At 30.8% G+C, this 22,990-nt stretch overlaps 2 protein-coding genes across 3 annotated transcripts; both read right to left on the reverse strand.

Annotated features, from left to right (window-relative positions):
• Positions 1–601: 601 nt before the first annotated feature.
• LOC144852568 (calmodulin) lies at positions 602–8,531 on the reverse strand. 2 transcript variants are annotated; one of them, XM_078710463.1, is made up of 6 exons: positions 8,421–8,531; positions 7,937–7,979; positions 3,579–3,722; positions 2,696–2,822; positions 2,255–2,370; positions 602–2,113 (listed from the first exon to the last, which is right to left on the reverse strand). In XM_078710463.1, the coding sequence occupies exons 1-6, from the start codon at positions 8,421–8,423 to the stop codon at positions 2,085–2,087; spliced, it is 462 nt and encodes a 153-aa protein (XP_078566589.1). In that variant the 5' UTR covers positions 8,424–8,531; the 3' UTR covers positions 602–2,084. The 2 variants fall into 2 exon arrangements, with proteins under 2 accessions (XP_078566589.1, XP_078566588.1); XM_078710462.1 differs by lacking the exons at positions 7,937–7,979; positions 8,421–8,531 and adding an exon at positions 3,888–4,037.
• Positions 8,532–11,965: 3,434 nt separating this feature from the next.
• Positions 11,966–22,360, reverse strand: LOC144852569 (calmodulin). Its single transcript, XM_078710465.1, has 6 exons — positions 22,172–22,360; positions 19,790–19,820; positions 19,131–19,274; positions 18,214–18,340; positions 15,683–15,798; positions 11,966–13,318 (listed from the first exon to the last, which is right to left on the reverse strand). The coding sequence occupies exons 1-6, from the start codon at positions 22,172–22,174 to the stop codon at positions 13,290–13,292; spliced, it is 450 nt and encodes a 149-aa protein (XP_078566591.1). The 5' UTR covers positions 22,175–22,360; the 3' UTR covers positions 11,966–13,289.
• Positions 22,361–22,990: the final 630 nt, after the last annotated feature.

The raw sequence follows: 22,990 nt of genomic DNA on the forward strand, positions 1-22,990 counted from the left end.
ATGACACTATAAAGTCACTGACAAAATGTATGGGTTCAATAGGCTACTAAATCGGCAGTGTTTTTTTTGTAAGATTCATTGGTGTTCCTTTGTGTATCAGCTTGATTTGATTTTGTTTTTAAGTCTTTTATTTATACCACTGTCGCAGTCGAAGATGAATTACTGTGTATTTACATTAAAATGTATAAAACGATAAAAGTATAGAGTATAGTATTAGAGTATTTAAAAACGGTAAACATTTTACATCCAAGAAACAAACGGGAAAACCCGATACGAATAAAATAGCCTATTCTCACAGTTAGTAGTTTGTATTTAAACTATAACAGTATTAACACATACAAGTTGTGAATTTATTACCATGAGTTATATTCATTGTAATGGTTCATGCATAAATTATGTTCATTGCTCGTTAATTCTCCTTCACTTAATCTCCCATTCATCAATTTTATTTGTTTATGAATTTTTTATATGTTTTTATTTTATTTATTATTTCTGTATTGATTGATATGAACTCGATTTATTTGACGATAATTTAACAGAAAATAACACAAAACACATTTTAACGAGTTTACATATTTAATAATCGAAAACCTTATCTCTAATACGTTCATTGGAAATAGTTACACAAGCAAAACTAATATCAAAGGTACACTAATGAATTGTAAAAAATCCCGTATATTGACAATCAAATTGAATTAATTTATCATTTAATTTGTCTTAATACTATTTGCACTTGTTCCCGGCTGCGAAACATTTTTTTTATAGTAAACATCTAAACAAAACAATATCTACTTTAACACGTATAAGTGTGTTAGATTTAAAGAAAAAGAACACATTGTTATTTAGAAACAATGTAAACAATGAGAGCCTACAAATAACAAGTAAATAAAACCCGTAGATCCCCAAGTATCAATGAATTAATTTATCATTTCACTTGTTCCCGGCTGCGAAACATTTTTTTTTATAGTAAACATCTAAACAAAACAATGTCTATACTTTAACACGTATAAGTGTGTTATATTTAAAATAAAAGAACACATTGTTATTTAGAAACAATGTAAAAAATGACAAAATAACAAGTAAATAAAACCCGAAGATCCCCAAGTATCAATGAATCATGGACTGATGGTAATATACAACGTTAATATGGCATGTTGTGTGACGTAACGTGTCACATATCTTAACTAACCAGGCATTACATAATTGCTACATAATTTAAATGCATGGATAAGTACTCTGGAACTGGAAAGAATTAACATAACTTCATTTTCGTAATAAGAGTTATCAGGCTGTAATTTAAACAATCCTTTTTATTTAGTGGGGTTTGTAGATTTCTTTAGATTTTGCACTAGTCATTATTATTACTGTTTTATTATTACTCCCGTTTTTCCAATGAACTAAAAGTTATAATGTTATTGTTTAAATGCTTCTCGTATTAACGAACTGTTCATTTGGATGTGAAGTCGATTAAAGTATCCCCCTTTTATTATTAGTGAATGCTAACATGCTGTGTGGTGATTGGACAAAAGTTGAAAATAGACGCCCTCTATCAGTAGTTACGACGAAACTAAGAAAATTGTACTCCCAGGTCCATGTGGAATGTGCAGTCGGCAATGAACACTTTTCGCTGTACTATTTTCCCCCCTAAATCCGACCATATTACACCAAATAAATTTTGCCTAATACAAATTAAACAAACCTACATAAAAACAATAAACAAAAACTAGGTTACCCGGTACACATCTAAGTAAGCTGACTAAGTCATGATAAGTAATACTTTGTCATGTTCTATATTCTACTTTATTGATCGTAATGTCACCTCGACCCGATTGTCTATTCAACCGGTGACCGGGGCATTACTCTAATACGTAAAATAATGTTATGCATAGACCAAAAGCGATTTGTTTTCTCAGCTCAAAAGTGTATATACTGCATTCGTAAGATGGCATAAAGGAGAAGGCACATTTACAATCATTAACACACATTCTGTATCAATATACATACACCATTTTGTTCTGTTCATTTCCCGCGTTCTCCTAATTTAGTTGTTCTAGTACTTTGATATATAAATGTAGGTTTACTATTTACTTCGATGTCATCATAGTTACAAATTCTAGAAAAGAAAAAAATTATACAAATGTTAGTACAGTGAGTATAACATTATCAATGTTTTTGTTATGAGAATTAACTATATACTGTACTACGTCATCTCAGACACATACTAATGTAATATGATAATTTAAAATAGGCTTACCTTCATAATTAACTTGGCCGTCTCCATCCAAATCTGCCTCTCGGATCATTTCGTCAACTTCCTCTGCCGTTAGCTTTTCGCCAAGGTTTGTCATTACGTGACGTAATTCTGCAGCACTATAACAATATAAAAGAAATGTATTAACAAATTTTAACCTGTTTACGTTATTTTCTTTATGAAAACTTCTTATGGAAACTTTTTGACTATAAAAAGCGGACAATAATTGTACAAAACACGTAACCAAGATGTGTGGTCAGTCATGGGAACTTGACCGTACAAAGAGAGTTGTCCGCCATCATAGCCTAGGTTTTTTACATTGAAATCATGAATGGATCTACAAAACTCTTTACTTTACTAGTGTATGTTATTCGCCACGCAAAACCAAACAATTACAAAGTAATTACTAGTTATATTGTAATGTTCTATTGTTGTTCTTTATACCTTATAAAACCATTTCCGTCTTTGTCGAACACTCTAAAAGCTTCTCGAATCTCCTCTTCACTATCTACCTCTTTCATTTTCCTCGCCATCATGGTTAGAAATTCTGGAAAGTCTATTGTTCCATTGCCTATCGGATTTAAATAAGTACATACAAATTATGATAACATTGGTACATGGTTTACGCATCTGCTGAAAATACGTTACCAAAAGTTTGAAGCGTGTTAACAAAAAGAGGGCGCTAGACTACAAAATGCTATACTATTTTTACACTTGCTTCTGGTGTTACGCAAGTAATAGTCTTCCCTGACATTACATTAGATAATATATAGTATAGAATATCGATTTATGACATCAACTTGTGTCTATTTTAAGAAGCTACGTACGTAGGTAGAAGTAACATAAAAGTGTTAAATCGATGCATTAATTTGTTTAAACACGAAATACATTATGACCGTAATCATAGCATTCCTAATATAGATTGATATTATGGAGCTACATAACATAACATCAATACGGTAATATAGATTATTAATAATAATATGTATTAATATATGCTTCAAATGATGTTTTATATGTATACATTAGGCCTACATTATTACATTGTATAGTGCCATTTCCCCAATTAGGATCAAAATACGTCCCAATAACTCTTGTATATTAATAACTTTTGTTCACAGACTGTATTACCTCATACAGTTCATGCTCAACGAGAATGATGTTAAAATATCTTTACAGTTGTACTGAGAAACGTTTCTGTGCATGTATACTTGTACAGTACCTCTATGTTTTATTGGTGACATCCCGGGCGCTTGCGCTGAGCTTTAAATTACACTTAAAATTAGGATTAAAAATCTTAAGACAATTTAATAGATGATTAACATACCATCAACGTCTACTTCATTGATCATATCCTGAAGTTCTGCTTCCGTTGGATTTTGTCCCAAAGATCTCATCACAGTTCCAAGTTCTTTTGTAGTGATGCAGCCGTCGCCATCTTTGTCGAATAACGAGAATGCCTCCTTGAATTCTAGTCAAAAAATAGCCAATAGATTATAATCGATATAATAATTATCAGAAATAATAGTTTCGACTTTACGTGCGTGGACACGTGTTGAGTTCACTGTACCAGAATGATACGGTATCTATGACAATATTGTCTTAGCTAATAATAATACGAACACTGGATAAATACCACCGTATAGAGTTTGTTTTGTTTCGAGGTTTAACAGCCTTTTCGACGGATTCATCTTCGAACAGTGACGCTATTTTTTGCGAATGATGCGAAAAAAAATTCCTTGATTATGCATTCGAGTAGTCGTTCTTGTTATGGTGTTTAATGATGGAGTAAGATGTATTAGTATAAGAACAATCTTACGTAGCTTTTGCGTGGATTAATTTCACGGTTTCTGAATAAGAAAAGCGAGAGCCGTTTTCACGAGGTCAATTGAGAGAACTTTACTCTAATTTACGTTTTCTTGTACATTTATAATAATAGTAATTACACATACAGTATTATATATAAAAATGTTATATATTATTTACACTGTTAGTTGCCAAGGTTGAATTTTTATTAACCATTTTGTAGTTATGTTTAAGTACAACAAATGATTGCAACATGCTATAAACGACGGTCCGTTTTGTACTAATCTACTTTTGGCAATTATTCTTATACAATTTAATATTAGTTTTATTCATGCATATAATATAATGTTTTCAAAAAGCGTTATTGGTATTATCACTTCATTTATGACATCATCTTATAGTGGTAATTGCAGTATTAATCATTAGTCTCAGTGTACAATGCATTATTGTTTTTTTTAACGGAACGAACGAAATTCTAAACCTCCCAACGATCGATTTCTGAAACAGACTGATGATAAAATCGAGAGTGAAACCGTCACTCATTGAGATTCGAACTCGGACTCTTTATTTGAATTTATTTATTTATTATTAGTCCATCTGCTTTCACTACATGTTTAAACTTATCCTTATTCAATATGTACAGTATTCTTTAACGTTACTGACAATTAAACCCATTTTAAATTTCATTTCGGAAAGTCAATAAAAATCACACTTTAACAATATAACCCTCCTTTGCGACACCCCTTATTATTCAGAGGACACCCATATTATAACATGACAATTCAATAAATGATGCTGTGAGGAGGAAGGCTGATTATGACGATGTAAGTATGATTATGACGAGATGAAGGAGCATAATTATGTGGATGATAATGATGATGTGAGGATGATGTTAATAATGATTATCAGAATAAAGATGATGATTTTGTGGGTAAAATAGAATGATAATGATGATATAAATATGATGATGTGAGATGACATGGGGAAAATTATGTGATGTGATTATGTGAGGACGATCATAGTGGGTGATAAATAAAACGAACGCGAGAGGAGGCAATAGTTTATGTTTTAAAAAACTACGACCACCCTCTCAAAGGGACATATTAAGGGGACACTTATGTCCCCTGAAGGTGTTCCCTCATATAGGGATTCTGTATGTATAAATGTTTGTTAATGTAATGAATGGTCCTATTTTCTATATTATTAGTGTATTAATCATTGTTACCATCGATATACATTAACATTTTTGTACATCATTAATGTTATATATATATTTTATATTACAACCGTTTGATCTAGGCCCACGCCACTTAAAATGGGATTAATGCCAACAGATAATATGACCATATGGAACATTGCAATGACTAATAATAGCCATAGAGTGAATCCCTTTCATTTTATAAGATTGATGACAGTGGTGCTGAGGGTCTACTCTCTCATGGTAAAAACACATGTTTTATTAGTATGTGTTGTTGAGGAACGATTATTAAAATAAACATGTATTGCCTGTGTTATGTCGAATTGGGGATATATGATGATATGATGATGATAATAAATGTTGATAAAAAATAGTGATGATGATGATCACGATGATGATGTGAGGATGATGTTAATTATAATGATTTTCAGAATAAAGATGATGCTGTGAGGAGGAAGGCTGATTATGACGATGTAAGCCTGATTATGACGAGATGGAGGAGCATAATGATGTGGGTAAAATAGGATGATAATTATGATGTGAAGATGATGTTAATAATAATGATTATCAGAATAAAGATGATGCTGTGAGGAGGAAGGCTGATTATGACAATGATGATTATGACGAGATGGAGGAGAATAATGATGTGGGTAAAATAGGATGATGATAATGATGATGTGAAGATGATGTTAATAATAATGATTATCAGAATAAAGATGATGCTGTGAGGAGGAAGGCTGATTATGACAATGATGATTATGACGAGATGGAGGAGCATAATGATGTGGGTAAAATAAGATGATAATGATGATGATCAGGATAAAGAGGATGATGTTGTGGGTATCAATAAAATGATAATGATGATGTGAGATGACATGAGGACAATTATTTGATGTGATTATATGAGGATCAAAGTGATCGGAGCAAGTGAGTGATGGCGGTTATGATGAGGAAGATGATGAAGATGTGATAATTTGTCCATGTTCCTATAAACAATAATTCAATTATAATTAAAGAAGAATGAATTATTTGAAAACAAGTTATAATTCAACCTAATTCTATGGTCCTTGAATATTATATCATTGCCAAGTACAAATCAATAATTTACAATAGAAGCGCGTTCCGTTATCGATTGTACGCGCCGCGCTATCGACTTGAACCCATTCAGCCAAAGCATTCGATAAACTGCCGAAAGGCTGTAAAAAAAAAGGCAAAGAGCAATATTTGTACTTTGTAATCATATCCGCAGTAATTACAAATAATTAGCGTCTTTGGAAATATAGGAATACGTAATCCACTTATAATGCCAGATGTTCGCGCGAAAACTAACAATTTTGCGCGCGAAATTGTTAAAGTTATGGCGCTGAAATAGTATAATGTTTCAAAATTCTTGTGCAATGAGAAATTTCTTTTGTATTCAATGACCGCATAAATGGATTTGTACTGTAGCAAAAACGTATTTTCTATTTTCCACCTGATTATTTCGGTATTAAGTCAATCAACATGCACCTGCAGTTTCTTGTCTCCTGGCTCAAACCTTTCAGTTTATACGATCATAGATAGCAAATAGAGGCATTATTAACCGCTGCAAACAAACTCTAATTTTGAATGAATATAGGCCTAAGCTGAAAAAGTTTTGAATTACATACTTTAAACTATATCCATATTATATAGCATTAAACGATATAGTTACTTTTATATTTATATTTTTAAACCAGAGTGAATAACCGTTACAAACAAACTTTAAAATACCAACTTAAAAAGCATACCAACAGACATTTCAATATACTTTGAGTGACAAACTAACGATTAAAACAGAAAAGGTGATGTATCTTGTATGTACGGTTAGTCTAGTATACCAATCAAGTGTAAAGCATTTCTGATATTATCAATACTGACATATAGTATCAAAGTGCTATTTTTACGCGTTTTATTATATAGTGTTGCTAAAACGGGACGCGGAACTCGTCGTGCACAATCTGTCGACGACCGAGCAAGGATCACATAAACATATTGCGGAATATGTTTGTAAAGTTCCAATACTTCGAATTGGTAATTATACGCATCAATGTTATCATATTCGTCAATAATTATAATGTACATAAATAGGTGATGACAAAAATGTATGTCGATGATACAGTTTAAAAGGATAAGGGACACTTATCGTCCGTGTAGATGATAATGATAGGCCTACAATGAGTGTGGTTTAAAAATGCACAATATAACAACGGATTGAAATTCTGCTCTCTTGAATTTGAATTTTTTAAGATTTTAACTGTGAAAGAAGTGGTTGTGATATTTTATTTGATGTGATTGCACTGCCAGTGACGCAGCACTAGTAAACGTACACAAATTTAGTACTAAATAAAAACAATGAAATGTTGAATTTCAAACAAAAATGAACGAAAAAGAAAAATAATATAATATATTTAATTCTGGTGGAGAGAAACTAAGAATTGTTGAAGATTTTGTAGAAAATATTTTAAAACTTGATCATTTGGACGATCATCCAATGCTTCGGTTGCGGGATATAAAATGTAAGCTATGTCCTTTCGTCCTTATTATGATATGGTCAATCATTATGATTGTAACATGATTGATAATGATGATACTGAAATAATGATTCGATAATGATATGAAAAAAAAGAATCCTTCCCGGTTTAACCCTATATTCCACTTACCTCCAATCTGATCTTCCGTCAATTGTTGTTCAATAGCTGCTGTCTGTAAAAGCAAATTTCATCAATTAGTATACGCAGGTTTACGCGTAAATATAATAACCATTGCGCGACCTTTTGTACGCCGACAACGCGCGGTATTATCAATAAAAAAAATTCTTCTTATCCTGTTTTAAAGTTTTGCGATTTGATAATTAAAAGTTTTGAAAGATATGAAAAACTTGCAATTTAAACTTATTGACGGAAAATTATGTTTTATAGATATGCCGTAATTATAGTGAAAAATATATCGTAATAATATTGGCGGCTGGTCTAGTCGAGCGGATCAATATGTCATGTTTTTTTGTGGTCACTATACTGATATCCTATTTTCAGGAATCGCCACAACTGAACATCAAACGTATTAATATTATATTAGTGACGCTTAGCAAAACTAGATAATACTATTAATAAGCAATTTATAATAATGTAAATAGATAACACTTACCATGTTTATTTGCGAATGTGTATTCGTCGGAAAGAAGATAAAAATAAGTGAAGTGAGTTGCGAAGCGAAACGAAAGTGTGGTTTTCACTTTGGTCTTGTTTTGACAACTGGTAACCCGCTTAGCACAGATGCATTCAGTTTACACATTTCTCTCACTGCAACCTGATCGATAATTTGGATTAATTAATAGTTTGTTTAATACCTGACTAATAATCAACAATATGTACGCGTGAAAGCTTTTTCACGTTCACGTTTGGAAAAATCCATACGTTCGTACGTCGCTTCGACATTTTCACACATCTCAAAACACTGGCCTTCGTTAGCGTTTGTCTACCTTTCGTCAATATTATTAATGTATTATCAAAAGTGAAAAAGCACCGTCTGACTAGACCAAACGTGTGTTTACACGACGCAATATTATTATGCGAGTCAAATGTTAGCGCGCAATTATGTTGATGTGTGAACACATTTAATACATCAAAATACATCATACGCGCAGCATTCGTTAATGACAATTGTATAAATAATAAGCTATATTTTCCGCAAGCCAACATCGCATCGCCGTTACAAAATATTGTGACGTATCGTATAATACGATTGTTTATACACAATTTCAGAAAAGAGAAGAGGATAAATAGTATCCTCGATTTGGACGATGTACACTAAACAAAATTATGGACCAGTTTGATACTATAGTCAATCCCAATAGAAACTCTTAATGTAATGGTAATTAATACTATCTAAGTTTATTTCGACATTTCTGTCTCGTTTAAACATTCCTTTCTTGAATGATATTACACTACCGGAATTGGATCGATTCCTGTCAAAATCAATAATAATTTTTAACCCTCATGGAAATAGTATTACACTGAATGTCATTTGCCGTTATTTGTGCACCAACACTCAACAACGAACTGTTACAACAGCCAATCACGAACGGCCATGAAACGCGCACAATGACAGCAAATCTCAATAGCCAATCAAAAGGGTGATCCTTTAGCCAATCACATCGCTAAAGTTACTTCTGCTAGAACAGACAATATATTGTTAAATTAAATTAGGCTGTGTACCAACTTATTTATATGTAAGTTTGGCTGGTGAATGAATGATTTTAGCTTTACACATGGGAGGTGTTACAACATTAATACATTCGTGCCAGTTCGCTGCGCATTGCTCGATATTATGTTTTGCGTAAAGGTGCATTACATTAGATTTTTTTAAAAATACGGTATACTCATAATATTCATAATGTAGTATATAATAGTAGCTATACTGTATAAAAAGCTCAGCTGAGGAATTTCGTATGAAGGAATAATGAATATGCTGAGAAACACCAGTGCGATGATGAACCAATGAATGAAAGGATGAATAAACAGATACAATAACGGAACAAACACAATGATTAGAAATATTAAAATTGTAAAAGGCTTAGCTTCCAAATAAATTATTTATTATATTGATTTCAAACAAATTTTTTTTAAAACTGGATAGATTTGATTAATTAATGTAATAATTTCTTCGTATGCCTACATAACATTTATTAATATTATACGTTTATTGTTTAATACACAGAGTAAAACGCCTTTGATTTTTACTTCGGTTTATTTGATTCTGGCGCTATACAAATACCTAAATTATTATTATTATTATTATTATTAAACATATCGATCTGCTGACGACGCGCGCCGCCTACGTTACATGCATCGTGTGTTTGTGTTCGTCATGCATGTAAATACAGTAGTAAGTGACTGATGACTGCTACAGTAGTCAACATGACTTTTGGTATGGTGTTACGTCACAACCGCCACCACCCCTGTCCTCTCCTACTAGACTTTCCCCAAGTCTTATTAGTTTTTTTTCGAATACGGTCTAGATACTTGTAAGACTACTCTCCCACCACCACAACTAACAGAATTCCTCAACATATTTATTATTAGTAATTTAGCAAACATGAGAAGTGCGCGAGATGAGTACGTCTGCATATTGCCTCTTTTTAAATGTTAAAACGTAAATTCCTTCCTTATTAACAAATGTATATTAGATTTCATTATAGTTTTTAAAAATGTAAATATTTATTTTAAAAATATATAATTGAAAACTGGTATGATTCTAAAACATTCAGCCACAATGATTTGAACGGTTTGTGTGTGTGGTGGCGCCTGTGAAATATTCCGCTGATTACACGTTTGTACACCGCCATCAATTAAGTTTCTCTGTTTAAGCACCTATCTATGCCCATATGTAGCTAAAATAGTGTATATAAGAACCAAAAATTGGAATACTTAGTAACCAACCACCTATAATAATTGTGTTCAGGCCTAATTAGTCAATTCATTCGTTAACTTCTTTTGTTTCAAACGCCGCATTCAATAACACCGCAAAGCCATCCCATAATTCAATGTGCGATCTAGTATCGATCGCAATATTAGCTCGATGCAATTAACCAATAATTACATTAGGAGAATACATATCAACATAATTGATCACGATAACGTACCGGTACTATTTTTCTCAAGACGTTGGTATAATAGTTAACCTCGATACGTTGTGTGGTTGGTTCCTCCCCCAATAGGACACAAAGAACGATAAGCGCGACGCAAGTAATTTGACCAATCACGATGCGATTACGGATGATACATCGATGTATGAAAGAAAAATATGACCTTTTCTACAAAATTAGACAATCTCAGTAAACAATTTTAAAAATTCGAGTTATACTTTTACCTAGCTGATACAGTAGTATGTTCATTTTAACTAGTTTTATTTACGTTTATACTGATATATATTCGTCTGATACTTTTACTACTAGCGGCGCTGATGCCGTATTACACAGATCCGTATGTCGAGCGCATAGAGACATAGTTTATTTGCGCTATATAAATCTATCTATTATTATTATTCATTTTAACTAGTTTTACTTATCGTTTAAACTAATATATAAAACATGACTCGTTACATTTTACGATTCTATATTGTTTACAAAATAAAAAAATGGTTTTCAAACCCTATACATTATGTCTTCAGGAAATAGATGACCTAAATATTAAAATAATATTATTATTAATAAATTTTTAAAATGTCAAATCAATACTGTACTTTCCATCTTCAATCTGTATGGATTTCAACATTTCAATATCGACGTTTTTAAATCCATCTAGGACTTTTTACTGATTGCACGAAAAAGAAGCTAATAAAATCAATACATTGTATAATATTAGAATGAAAACATGCAAAGCTGGCGTGCACGCACAAGTGATGTGACATTTTAGGGGCTTCGACTTAGTACACTTTACTATTTTAGTCGTCCTTTGTCAAATCATGGAGGTATGGTCAAATTATTATACAGTACAGTATCATAACTTTATTGACCATGTGAGGGCGCTATCGTTGTTTACTGTATTGCAATGAATGTTGGAATCCATTTAAAATTGAAGTGTAAATCTGTGACAATCTTTCTTCAGCTTTGGAGTCACGGTAGAGGCAAGTTGTCCACTTATGTTGAGCTTATATTTTAAAATATTAAACAAAGAAAAAGAAAAGTACTCTAAATTGAACCAATTTGGTTTATTGACGATAAAAAGTTTGAATTACATAGACATACAAGGTGGATATACTAATAATACTAGAACCATTGTAATTGCTGATTTAACATGGTAAAGAACTGTCCTATAATTCCTAATTAAAAAGCACCAACTCCTTAACTAAGCTAAAGTAAGTATTTACCAGTAAAGTAAATTGCATATCTATTGTATGTGGGAAACAACAACAATGCACTTTTTGTTTTAAAATCATTATTTTCATCAATAATATGTATTCATTTTACAACCAATTATGTAATATAATTTAAACACACAAACACACACATACATAAACTGATCCAACATAAATATTACCATTCATTTCAGTTGAGTTCAGCTGCTAAAACAATAACTATATAAATTACAATAAACTTTTTATTTCAGAATTTTAAAAATGTCCTCATTGAAAACTATATATTTGTCCAAATGAGGGATGATGGATAGAATATCCTGATTTCCGGACATTTGTTATTGTCGATCGTTAAAGTTACGGGGATCAACAGAGTTGTAACGCCAAATGGAGATCGTGAAAAGAGGCCGAACATCTGTTTAGAGTCTCTTAATTCCTGGTGCATGTAATATATTCCTGATATTTGGTGACATAGTAGCCTTAAATGGCAGCATTACCAAGGTCTTTTCAGCCTCAATCTTTTGTGCGTTTTTTTTCTGTTTGGAATTTTTCATTTTTGCACACTGCACCAAAAAACATGGAGAATGGTTGGCTCCTTAAAACTGTTAACTAAATAACCTAAATAATTCTTTAATTTTAAAATTTGTGGTATAAGTAACACCATTGAGTGCGAGTGATATTTTTTCTTGCATGTAAAGTACTGCAGATCTTGGATGTAACCCCATTGTGGGCTTAAATCAACATCAGTGCAGTTGTGTATGGACAAATCTTGTAAAACTAAGTACTAAGTACATGTAGAAATTAAGGTAGAAAATTGGAAAAAATTCTCATTGTAAACTAAGATTTTAGATATCAAATGAATTTTACTGCAAATCGTTGGCTGTATGAAACTGACAAAGAATTTTGTTGAAACAATTAAAGGTATCAAAAAGATTAAATAAATAAAATGGTATGCATTGTACAATTGAATACATACAAGCTGTACCACAACTTATTATTTACAATCCACATGCTAGAAACAAAAAATTTGGCACTTTTGATAAAATTAAAACTGAGAAAACGTTAATAACATGAAAACTACATTTTTAAAAAGAGTATGAAGGATGTCTTCCATGTTACAACATGTACTAGTATCCTAGGAGATTGGTCCAACGAACTGTCTTATTTCGATGTCATCATAGTCACAAACTCTGCAATGACAAAAAAAATGCAACTGTTAATTCAAGAACCTCAGTTGAGATATAAAAAAGCAAACTAGTTCTCATAAACTGATGTTAAAAGTACCACAGCACGACCACCTAATAAATGGATAAATACCATTATAGATTAGTTCAATATTTATAATTTAAATATAATTAATTTAAATTATCAATGCTTTTTCTTATTATTGATTCCACTAATTAACAACCCTCTAGGCTCTAGTTATATATAATATATATATTTGCATATAAAAAGAGAAATAATTATCTTGACTACTATTCAAATTTAAATGTATGTATTAATTTTCTACTATTGTACTTGGAACAGCGGCCTACATACTATTGAATAAATGAAATGAATATAAGTCTGTTTAATTAAACCTTAAGCTCTGTCTACACTATCAAACTAGTTTGAAAAAAAAAATGTGATGTGCCCAAATATAGTAGTTATATGACATCATCATGTCCATATATGGGCACATCACATTTTTTTGTCAAATAAAGTTTGATAGTGTAGACAGAGCTTTAAGCTGTGTTTCACTACAACACAATTCAAACAATTTAATCATCACAAGCAGTAGTTTGGATGGATCTGTCGCTTGCAATTGGCCAAATTACTGTGCTGCGTGTACAGTACATTATGTCCTAGTGGGAACCACGCTTAATCCTCAAAGAACATACTATGTTCATACTGAGAAGACATACAATAGGAATGTTTATGTTCATCAAAACAAATCCTGCCTGTAAGGAATATACAGGTAAAATAATTTCTCTCTCTAAGGTATCAAAATCCATTATAGATCTTATTACATTCAGTCACTGATGTTGAGAAGATCGACACAATATGAAATTCAATGAATTCTTGAAACAAAGTTGACACTTTGTGTTAGACATACAGGAATAATATGCAAAAACGTAATGCAAGGAATTCTTACTATTTGACACTATCTAATGTACTCAAATTATAGTATATAGTGTAATAGTATAATTATAATATAATATAATAGTATGTACTAATTATAACTATGATGATGTGGTCAACCTCCAATTAAAAACCACTGAATTGAAGCAATTTTTATAAATTTAATTTCATTTATTTTTTGGCAAATTGAACTAACAGATAAAAATGGTCAGGAAAAGACAAAAGCGACCAAGGTAATTTTGATGTGTAAAAGTAATTCAGATCATACAAATATAAAAATAGACAAATTTAGTTAAAAAAAACTAACCCTATAAAGAAATTAAACAACTATCTTTTGTTTTTGGTTTTCTAGTTAGATAATGCCTTCCAATAGTCTCATAGAGTCAAGTGACAGAACATATGTAAATCAAAATTTATGAACCAACTACAAGTTGTACAAATTGGGCTATTAAATGAATGTAAATTTCAAACAACAGGCTGACCACTCGTCGTTGCGCTGGTGGGTCATGATACATTAGTTAGAATATTGATGCATAGCACTGACTGAGAAGATGGTGATGGAAAAATGTTTAAAATAAAATTTAAATTATAGGAAAATGAACAAAACTATTGATTATTTTTTTATTTATATCAATTTGACATCTTCTATGTAATTAATGGATGGAATAAAAAAAAAAATCAAACACTTAAATTCTAACGTCTAATGCAAATACAAATTTTTTTTAAATCAATAAAAAGAAGAAACTCAGCATTAAACTAAAGATATTAGATAGTTTTAAATAAATTGTTAGAAAGCATAGCAACATTAACTTACACCTTCGCACGAATGATGAACTTACTTAAATAATCAATTTAAGCGTTAGACTGCCGTCAATCACAATATACTGTAATTAATATGTGGCAGATTGGATTTCAGTTAATCGAACTAGCTACTCTACAAGCCTTTTGCCTACCATGTTTTTGATAGTATGATATAGCTTTCTCAATCTTAATAATATCTACAGTGACCATACATTTTAACTGAGAGAGAAAGGAACTCTACAATTTTTATTGATTATGCTGAAATAGATAATATGACAAAAATTAATGTTATAAAAAGTGAGAGTCAACTTAAACCGTTATGTTTGGTAGTATAAGCTTTACATCTAGACAATTGATACAATTCGTTTCACCTCAATCGTGGTACAGTGCAATAAAACTTATGAATCACACACGACTACAGTATTATAATTTTCCTGTCTTATTAAGTAATTCTTTAGATAGTAGTAGTAGTAGTAGTCTTTCTCATTTAAATGTATTTTGAATGATATTATTACATACATTTTACCTTTGTGTTTTTAAGTGTATTTTATTATCAACCCGTCATGGGTGCTTTGCACTGTTGGTTGTGAGAATAATGAATTGTATACCAGAGGAGAATTGTAATACAATACCTTCATAATTAACTTGTCCATCACCATCAATATCCGCCTCCCTTATCATTTCGTCAACTTCTTCATCTGTAAGTTTCTCTCCAAGATTGGTCATGACGTGCCGTAACTCAGCAGCGCTAAAAAAAAGAAGAGAAAATTTAAAAATGCAAATCTACTTCTCTGTAAAAAAAAAGGATTAATGATGATTGAAATCGTATAAATCACTATCAGATGACTAAAGATAAAAAGTAGGTTAATTTTACAAAGGTTTATGTATAATGCTGCGCTAAATCCCTGATGCAAAATTACCAAATAGCGACATAGTATAAATATTTAGATAAATTTATGCCATGCCAAAAACCTATAAATCTTTAAATTAATGTAACAACTGATGCATAAACAATTTTGAGTCACATGGGCTTGTATCTGAGGATCAAAATATAGTGGATACACCCACCAAGATAATACATTTTCTAATTAAATGGAATTATTTTTAATTACACCATATTAATGAATCCATATATTTTTTTTTATTGCTATCTAATTATTATTATATTATAATCAATAATACTAGTATTTTTTCAGAAATTAATGTTTGGGCCTGTATCTGAGTATCAAATATTCAACCACATACTTTATTGTAAGAAAATTATTTTATAATTGGCAAGGTTACACCTTATTAATTAATCCATTAATTACATTTTTTTAAATACTCAACAGTATAATTATTATTAACATTAATAAATTAATAATACTGGCATTTGAAGAAAAATATTTTATGACTGAGTTACTGAGATATATTGCAAATGACTGAAATAATAATAACATATAAGTTATAACCTTTGAGCGTTGAAATTGAGCAGACATCAAAATGATGTTATAACTAAAACAACTGACTTATATTACTAATAAACGACTTCTGTCTCAACAGCTATTCTCGCATTATTAGTGCGGATGACTCAATGGATAACAAGCCTGACGTTAGTATGTATCCGATATTAACTTTTCTCACTTTTTCCTAATCTTGCATCGCAATTCAAATGCTCACATTTCCAGAGCATCACTGAACCACGGTATGATTTTTCGTATAGAAAATTGAAAGCAATCTATTAAGACATTTTGCGGAGGAAACGATAAGCCCACGAGGGTTTTACATTATGTATTCAAGAGAAACAACGACTCAATGATTACTTTGATTATTAGATAAACCAACAAAGTCATCTAGAATTTGTAATAATATGCAAACACCAGCTTTATAACAACTGTCTCTCGTGGCATAGGCTTAATTAACGTTGGCATATACCTGTAGTTGAAGTTTTAATACATGTAACTACTGTACACAATAATGAAGGACAAAAAATCTCAATAAATCCTATATGATTTAACATAGTGTAATCATTAAATCAATCCAATTTGAAAAAATGGAAAATTGAGAATTTAAAATAATATTTATTTTCATTGATACACAAACAATAATGTTGAGGGAATGTACTATATTTATAATATAATTTTTTATAAAAAAATCAATCATAATTAATGTTTGGTTTAAAAAACGAAAAAGAAACATTTTGGTACCACTTTACTTTTAGGTTAAAAAATGTTCGGAAAAAAGCTGGCTTTATTTTATTTTACCTTAACATGATTGATTACCCTAAAAAAATACAAAAAAAAATATTTAAACATGCGCACCATCCACCCCAAATATTGTTTTATATATTATTATTAACTGGCAATAACAAAAAATATGGTAATAAAAATGTTAATGTTTATGTAAAATCAATTGAAATAGCAATGTACGTAGATATGTAAGTAGAATATTATACTAATGTTTTATACATTAATTATGTAAAATGTAGTATGGCCATATGCTAATTATCATGGTATGTCTACACTATTAGCTGAATACCATATCAGATGAATTATAAATAAGCAAATATTTGTATTTTAATGGACAAAGGAAACGCAAGCAGTACATGGATGACTGTAAATATAGTATTCTGACACTATTGTTAGCTAAAAGGTTTGGATCATAGGCTGCGTTGTCGTCGTTTAGCAATATCTTACAACAATAAATTATTATTAGGTACTTTGCCTAAATTATGTAATATGTAGGTTATGTTGCTATGTGTGACATAGCAAAATATTATTGATTGAATATTGTCATTTTTAAGATTAATAATAAAACATTTACTTGACTCATGTCATAATTATGCTAATGAATAAGCCAAATCATTTATAAAAAAAACCTCATTTATTACCGTATTTAAATAATTGAATGAGTTACTACAAAATTAGATGGATTTTACTAACTATTTATTATTAGTATTAATATTACTAATGGAATTATAAAACATTTTTTGGTCTCTGATATATAATATGACATTTAACAATACAATGTATCAAAAATAAAATCAACCTCTTGTTGAATTGAAAAGACATTGCCAATGTCACATGAAAAATAAATTTAAGGCATTTCAGATTGTCACATGATAATTGTACTGATACGAAGATAAGTTTTTGTTTCATAAAATGAAAACAAAATATTGAGTTACCTAATGTATCCATTTCCGTCTTTGTCAAACACCCTAAAAGCTTCTCGGATCTCCTCCTCACTGTCTGTATCCTTCATTTTCCTCGCCATCATTGTCAAAAATTCAGGAAAGTCAATTGTACCATTGCCTTAAAAATACATTAAAACTATAAACAGATGTTTTTTTTTGTACATCTCTTTCTCTAGTTTCTAATAACACACATGAAAATAATAATAAAATATTTATTTTTGCAACGGAAAAAACATGTTCACCAGGCCGTATAACATTGTAACACAAAGTATTGTAAGAATTAAAATCAAGACTAAAATAAAAAAATAATAAATAAATACTCATCTTATTAAAAACAATTTTATAGAATTACTGCAGCTAATTTATCTAATTTCTAACCTATATATTAGGATAGGAATAGTATTGACTAATCAGCATTAAATCATTTTACTAATTATCTGTAAGGCCTCTACATCCAATTTTTATTTAAAGTATATTTATTGTGAGGAGTGGGTGATTTTTAATTTAAAATGATTATTAATTAATCAACTCTATCATCATGATGAAGTTAAGTCAAGAAAATGGTTACACAACAAATGAAACAACTAAATGCACAAAGAAGAGAGAAAAATATGAGAAAAGGTTGTACTAATCTAATAGCTGACTCGTGCACTCAATCAATGTACTGAAGGCTTGTCAAATACGATTAAAATAAGTGGAATATTTCTTTTATATTCAGAATAAGGGTAATCCTCATTGACATGGACAATTCATCGTTTCATTTCATTTACTTTTACATGTATCACAACAGCTATCTTGCACCTTGCGTCAAATGACTTATTGAGTTTTAATCTTGAGAAGCTTTCAACGGCTCAGGATGGGAAAATATAGAATTCTGATAAATTAGAATTAAGTCACAATGGTCATACCATCAGCATCTACTTCATTGATCATATCCTGAAGTTCTGCTTCCGTTGGATTTTGTCCCAAAGATCTCATCACAGTTCCAAGTTCTTTTGTTGTGATTGTGCCATCGCCATCTTTGTCGAACAAGGAGAATGCCTCCTTAAATTCTGTAATAATATCAGAAGAATACTAGTACTTATCATACCACTTTAAAATATAAATAAACAAAAAATCGCAATTTAAAAGCAGCAATTTCTTTTGACTGGATACAAGCAAAATAAAAGGCAATATATTTATCAAACCCTATACCCTCATCCTAACCCTCTATAGACTCTTCCATTAAAATCATGTGGCCGAATTTTTAACCACCATATTGGATTGATACATTTAAAATATATTATTCATGCTAATTATTAATTCATAATATTTTTATTAATTTGCATTTACTAATTTATTTATAACTACTTTCCTGAACCTTAAATAATTCACCACCCAACAATCAGTATACTAATGTTAGATACATGGTCACAGTAAAATGGTAATAGTTCAAAATAAATCATATTTTATTAAAGTTCCTAGAATACTATATTTAATCAGTCCCAATAAATTCTTGTAGCTGAAAAGTGAAATCCATCAATTAACTGAAGCTGATCTGACATCTAAGGTATCTTAAACGACGTACCTGCTATTTGTTCTTCTGTAAGTTGATCAGCCTGCAAAAAAAAATTTATTTCAAATTTACTGATGCATTATGGGGAAAAAAATAAATTTTTATTATTTATTTACCAAGTTCAAGTTCAAAAAACATTTATTTGTTCAACAATGGCATATTAAAAAAATGTTAGTACTGATGACTGGGTTTTGTTAGTGTTCTGTAAACGTTATTGGACCTAGTATTAATACCTTATTTACAGGCAAATATAATCTGCTTTATAGCTGTTGCCTTTTTATTAGCAAAAACTCTTGTTTCTGTTGTATGTCTTGAAAATTCATAGGAGGTATGTATAACACACTATCCTCTACGAGTATTTGCCATGTAAAATATCCCACAATGGGCCTACCCACAAACCAAATATTATAATTAATCATACAAATGTTTATTTTTTTGTATACAAACTATAGTACTATAGAACTGATGACTTAAAGTACACAGCTAAATAACATTATTCTAATCCTCTTCAAAAGCCGCGACATAAAACCCCCCGAGGAGGAGCGTATACATATAACTCTTGATTAAAATGCTTCTCATGCTGCGTTGTTATCTCCTATGTAACTTTAGTGTTACTGTAAACCTAATTATAATAAAGGTAATAAAAATGTGTTTTTAGTATTTCATTTTCAACAAGTTCTAATGTTATAACCATAAATGTAATTCAGTTAACAGTATCAGTCAGAATTAATAAGTCAAAGATGCTCTCCAGATGGAATGCCATCCTGAGATTAGTAGTACTAGTAATTAAATTAGTACAGTCTTATTTATTTTTAATTAATTTATACTTAATTTTACTTGCTATGGACTGGAGATTTCGAAATAAAAGACTGAATAAATGAATAGATCCACAAAAACTATAGATATACAATAACCGTAGGACTGCATAAATGGTGTTCAACCTACTTTACTACTATTATTAGCTGGAAAAAATAAAATATTTAACTTTCCATGAAAAAAAATCCCCATTTTATCTAGTAGTGGTTATAGGTTCCAGATTTAAATTCTAATGTTCTAAAAGATACAAATTATTCTGGTCTTAATTGATGGCTACATTTTAAAGTATATCAAATGACTTTCTTAGAAATAAATTGAAGATGCCCATGGTATTACACAGATTTAGGGGAAATGCAGCTCATAAGTCTGTCTACTTTGTTCAATAACCCAGGCCTTAGAAGCAATAATAAAACTCATTTATGTCAGGCCACAAACTAATATTCATCATAATAGCCCAGTTTTCCCCCAGGTATTTCATTAGTCACGTTGCAATACATTACCTCCTTAGATGCATACTGTATAATATATTTTTGTAATCCAAGTACGGTATAATAAATTGAGCATTGCCACAATAACATATAAGTTGTGTATTACTATTAGAAGCCACAGGGGGGGGGATAGGGGGGTGGATCCAGTGGGTAGCGCTAGGACCCTCAGGGGATCCAGGGGATAGGGCTACAGCAGTAGGTAGGGGAACAGCGCTATATCTTTTGACAGCTAGAAATTAAAAAAAATATTTTTTTGCTGTCTATCAGTTTTAAAAAAAAAACAAATGATACTTGACTTGACTTAAATTAGGCCTAAGCAAAACAAATACTAGCCTAGGCCTATATACAATATTTACTGTTATAATAATTATTTATAATAGGCCTTTACACAACTTCAGTAGGCCTTGTAAAGTTCTATCTATTCTATATTATTAATCTTGACTACTTACAAAAAGTTGTACATTGAAAGAGCTGATGAACAACAAAAAATCAACTGAATTTGGGCCTTGAGTTTCTAGGCAATTAACCTAGGAGTTCAGGCTTTGAATTTATTTTAATATTATTGATATTTATTTCATTAATATTAAATAAATATACATTTCACATATACAATTTAAAAGCTTTGAATGAGGCATGAATGAGGATACACAAAAAACCACCACCGTACGCTACACCACATTCTTTCTATTTTAATTTTCTCTCACTCAGCATCAATTCATCTTTTTATTACAATTTTGTGATCAAACTCACTATAGCACCCAGTCGCTACCACCACCCCTACTAAGCCTACAAATTATAATACTTCTACTTAACTTCTCCCGACTATAGCCTATTTTAAAATAACGTATTGACCACACTCTCTTAATTCCCCTAGCTAGCTCTTATAAAAAAGAGGAAACATGCAGCATCCCTCCCACCCGATCCCCCTGCGGTGTGCTGCCGCATGCATCCAATCCAACAATCATGGCATGTGTAACACTCAACATCTTATCAATGATTGTATAAGATGTAGCCTACAAATTAATGTCAAAAGGACAAGTTTTCATCTTAAGAAAGCGTAATTAGATTATAAAATAAATAAATATCTTACCATTATTTCGACAAACAAAAAATTCAGGTGGAACAAGACTTTTTTCTTTATAATTGTTTAGCTGAGATTACAGCGGTTGTCTTGGTGCCGCGGTGCGGAGTCAAAAAGTTCAACTCTCCTCTTTTGATAATGTTGTATTATCAATCCGCAATCTGGCGGTAATAAATTAGAAATAAAATAACGCCAAAATAGCAAACTACAAACTCAATAGCTACAGGATAGCTTAGAAATTATTCTTTGATTAAAACAAAATTCCAAATATATAACAATTTCTATATTTCCAAAGCAAATGGATCTATTTTATTTGAATAAATAAAGTAGTATTTAGGCAGTTGAACGTTGATTGGATGTCATCAGGACGCATTGCGATTGGTGGCCGTTGCTGCAGAGTTATCCCAACATTCATATCGAGAGTATAATTATTAATTTGTGATTGGCGCGAAAAAGGTTTATAGTTGCATAAGTACTACCGTATTTTACGTTAATCATAATGTATTTACAAATTAATATCCGCAAATCGTAAAACCCACAGACAACATTATTTTAAAACTAAACGCAGGTGGAATGTATGGAATATTAACACACAGTAGGCCTACACAGACCGTGTAGTTTTTAGGCTATATCGGGTAAAAAACAATTGCCTCACACCTCCTGCGCAGTCAGTGATGAGTTTAATAAATACTGTAATGGCCTACTTGACTTTTTTAGAACAGAAACAATGTTTTTAATTGGAATGGCTATTGGCGCGTGATTGTACTATTATTATTAATTAGGCCTATAAATGCATCTGCATAACTAGGCTAGGCCTATTGAGTATTA

Source organism: Antedon bifida, chromosome 9, assembly GCF_963402885.1.
Source record: "Antedon bifida chromosome 9, ecAntBifi1.1, whole genome shotgun sequence".
NCBI classification, from domain to species: domain Eukaryota; kingdom Metazoa; phylum Echinodermata; class Crinoidea; order Comatulida; family Antedonidae; genus Antedon; species Antedon bifida.

Coding starts and splice junctions, on each gene's coding strand:
- LOC144852568 (XM_078710462.1), bottom strand. CDS start 3,942: ATGAATCCGTCGAAAAGGCTGTTAAACCTCGAAACAAAACAAACTCTA. Junction 2,371..2,695: donor GACGGAAATGGTTTTATAAG/GTATAAAGAACA, acceptor ATATTGTTATAG/TGCTGCAGAATTACGTCACG. Junction 2,114..2,254: donor CGGCCAAGTTAATTATGAAG/GTAAGCCTATTT, acceptor TTTCTTTTCTAG/AATTTGTAACTATGATGACA.
- LOC144852569 (XM_078710465.1), bottom strand. Junction 18,341..19,130: donor CAATGAAGTAGATGCTGATG/GTATGACCATTG, acceptor TGTATTTTTAAG/GCAATGGTACAATTGACTTT. Junction 15,799..18,213: donor GACGGAAATGGATACATTAG/GTAACTCAATAT, acceptor TCTTTTTTTTAG/CGCTGCTGAGTTACGGCACG.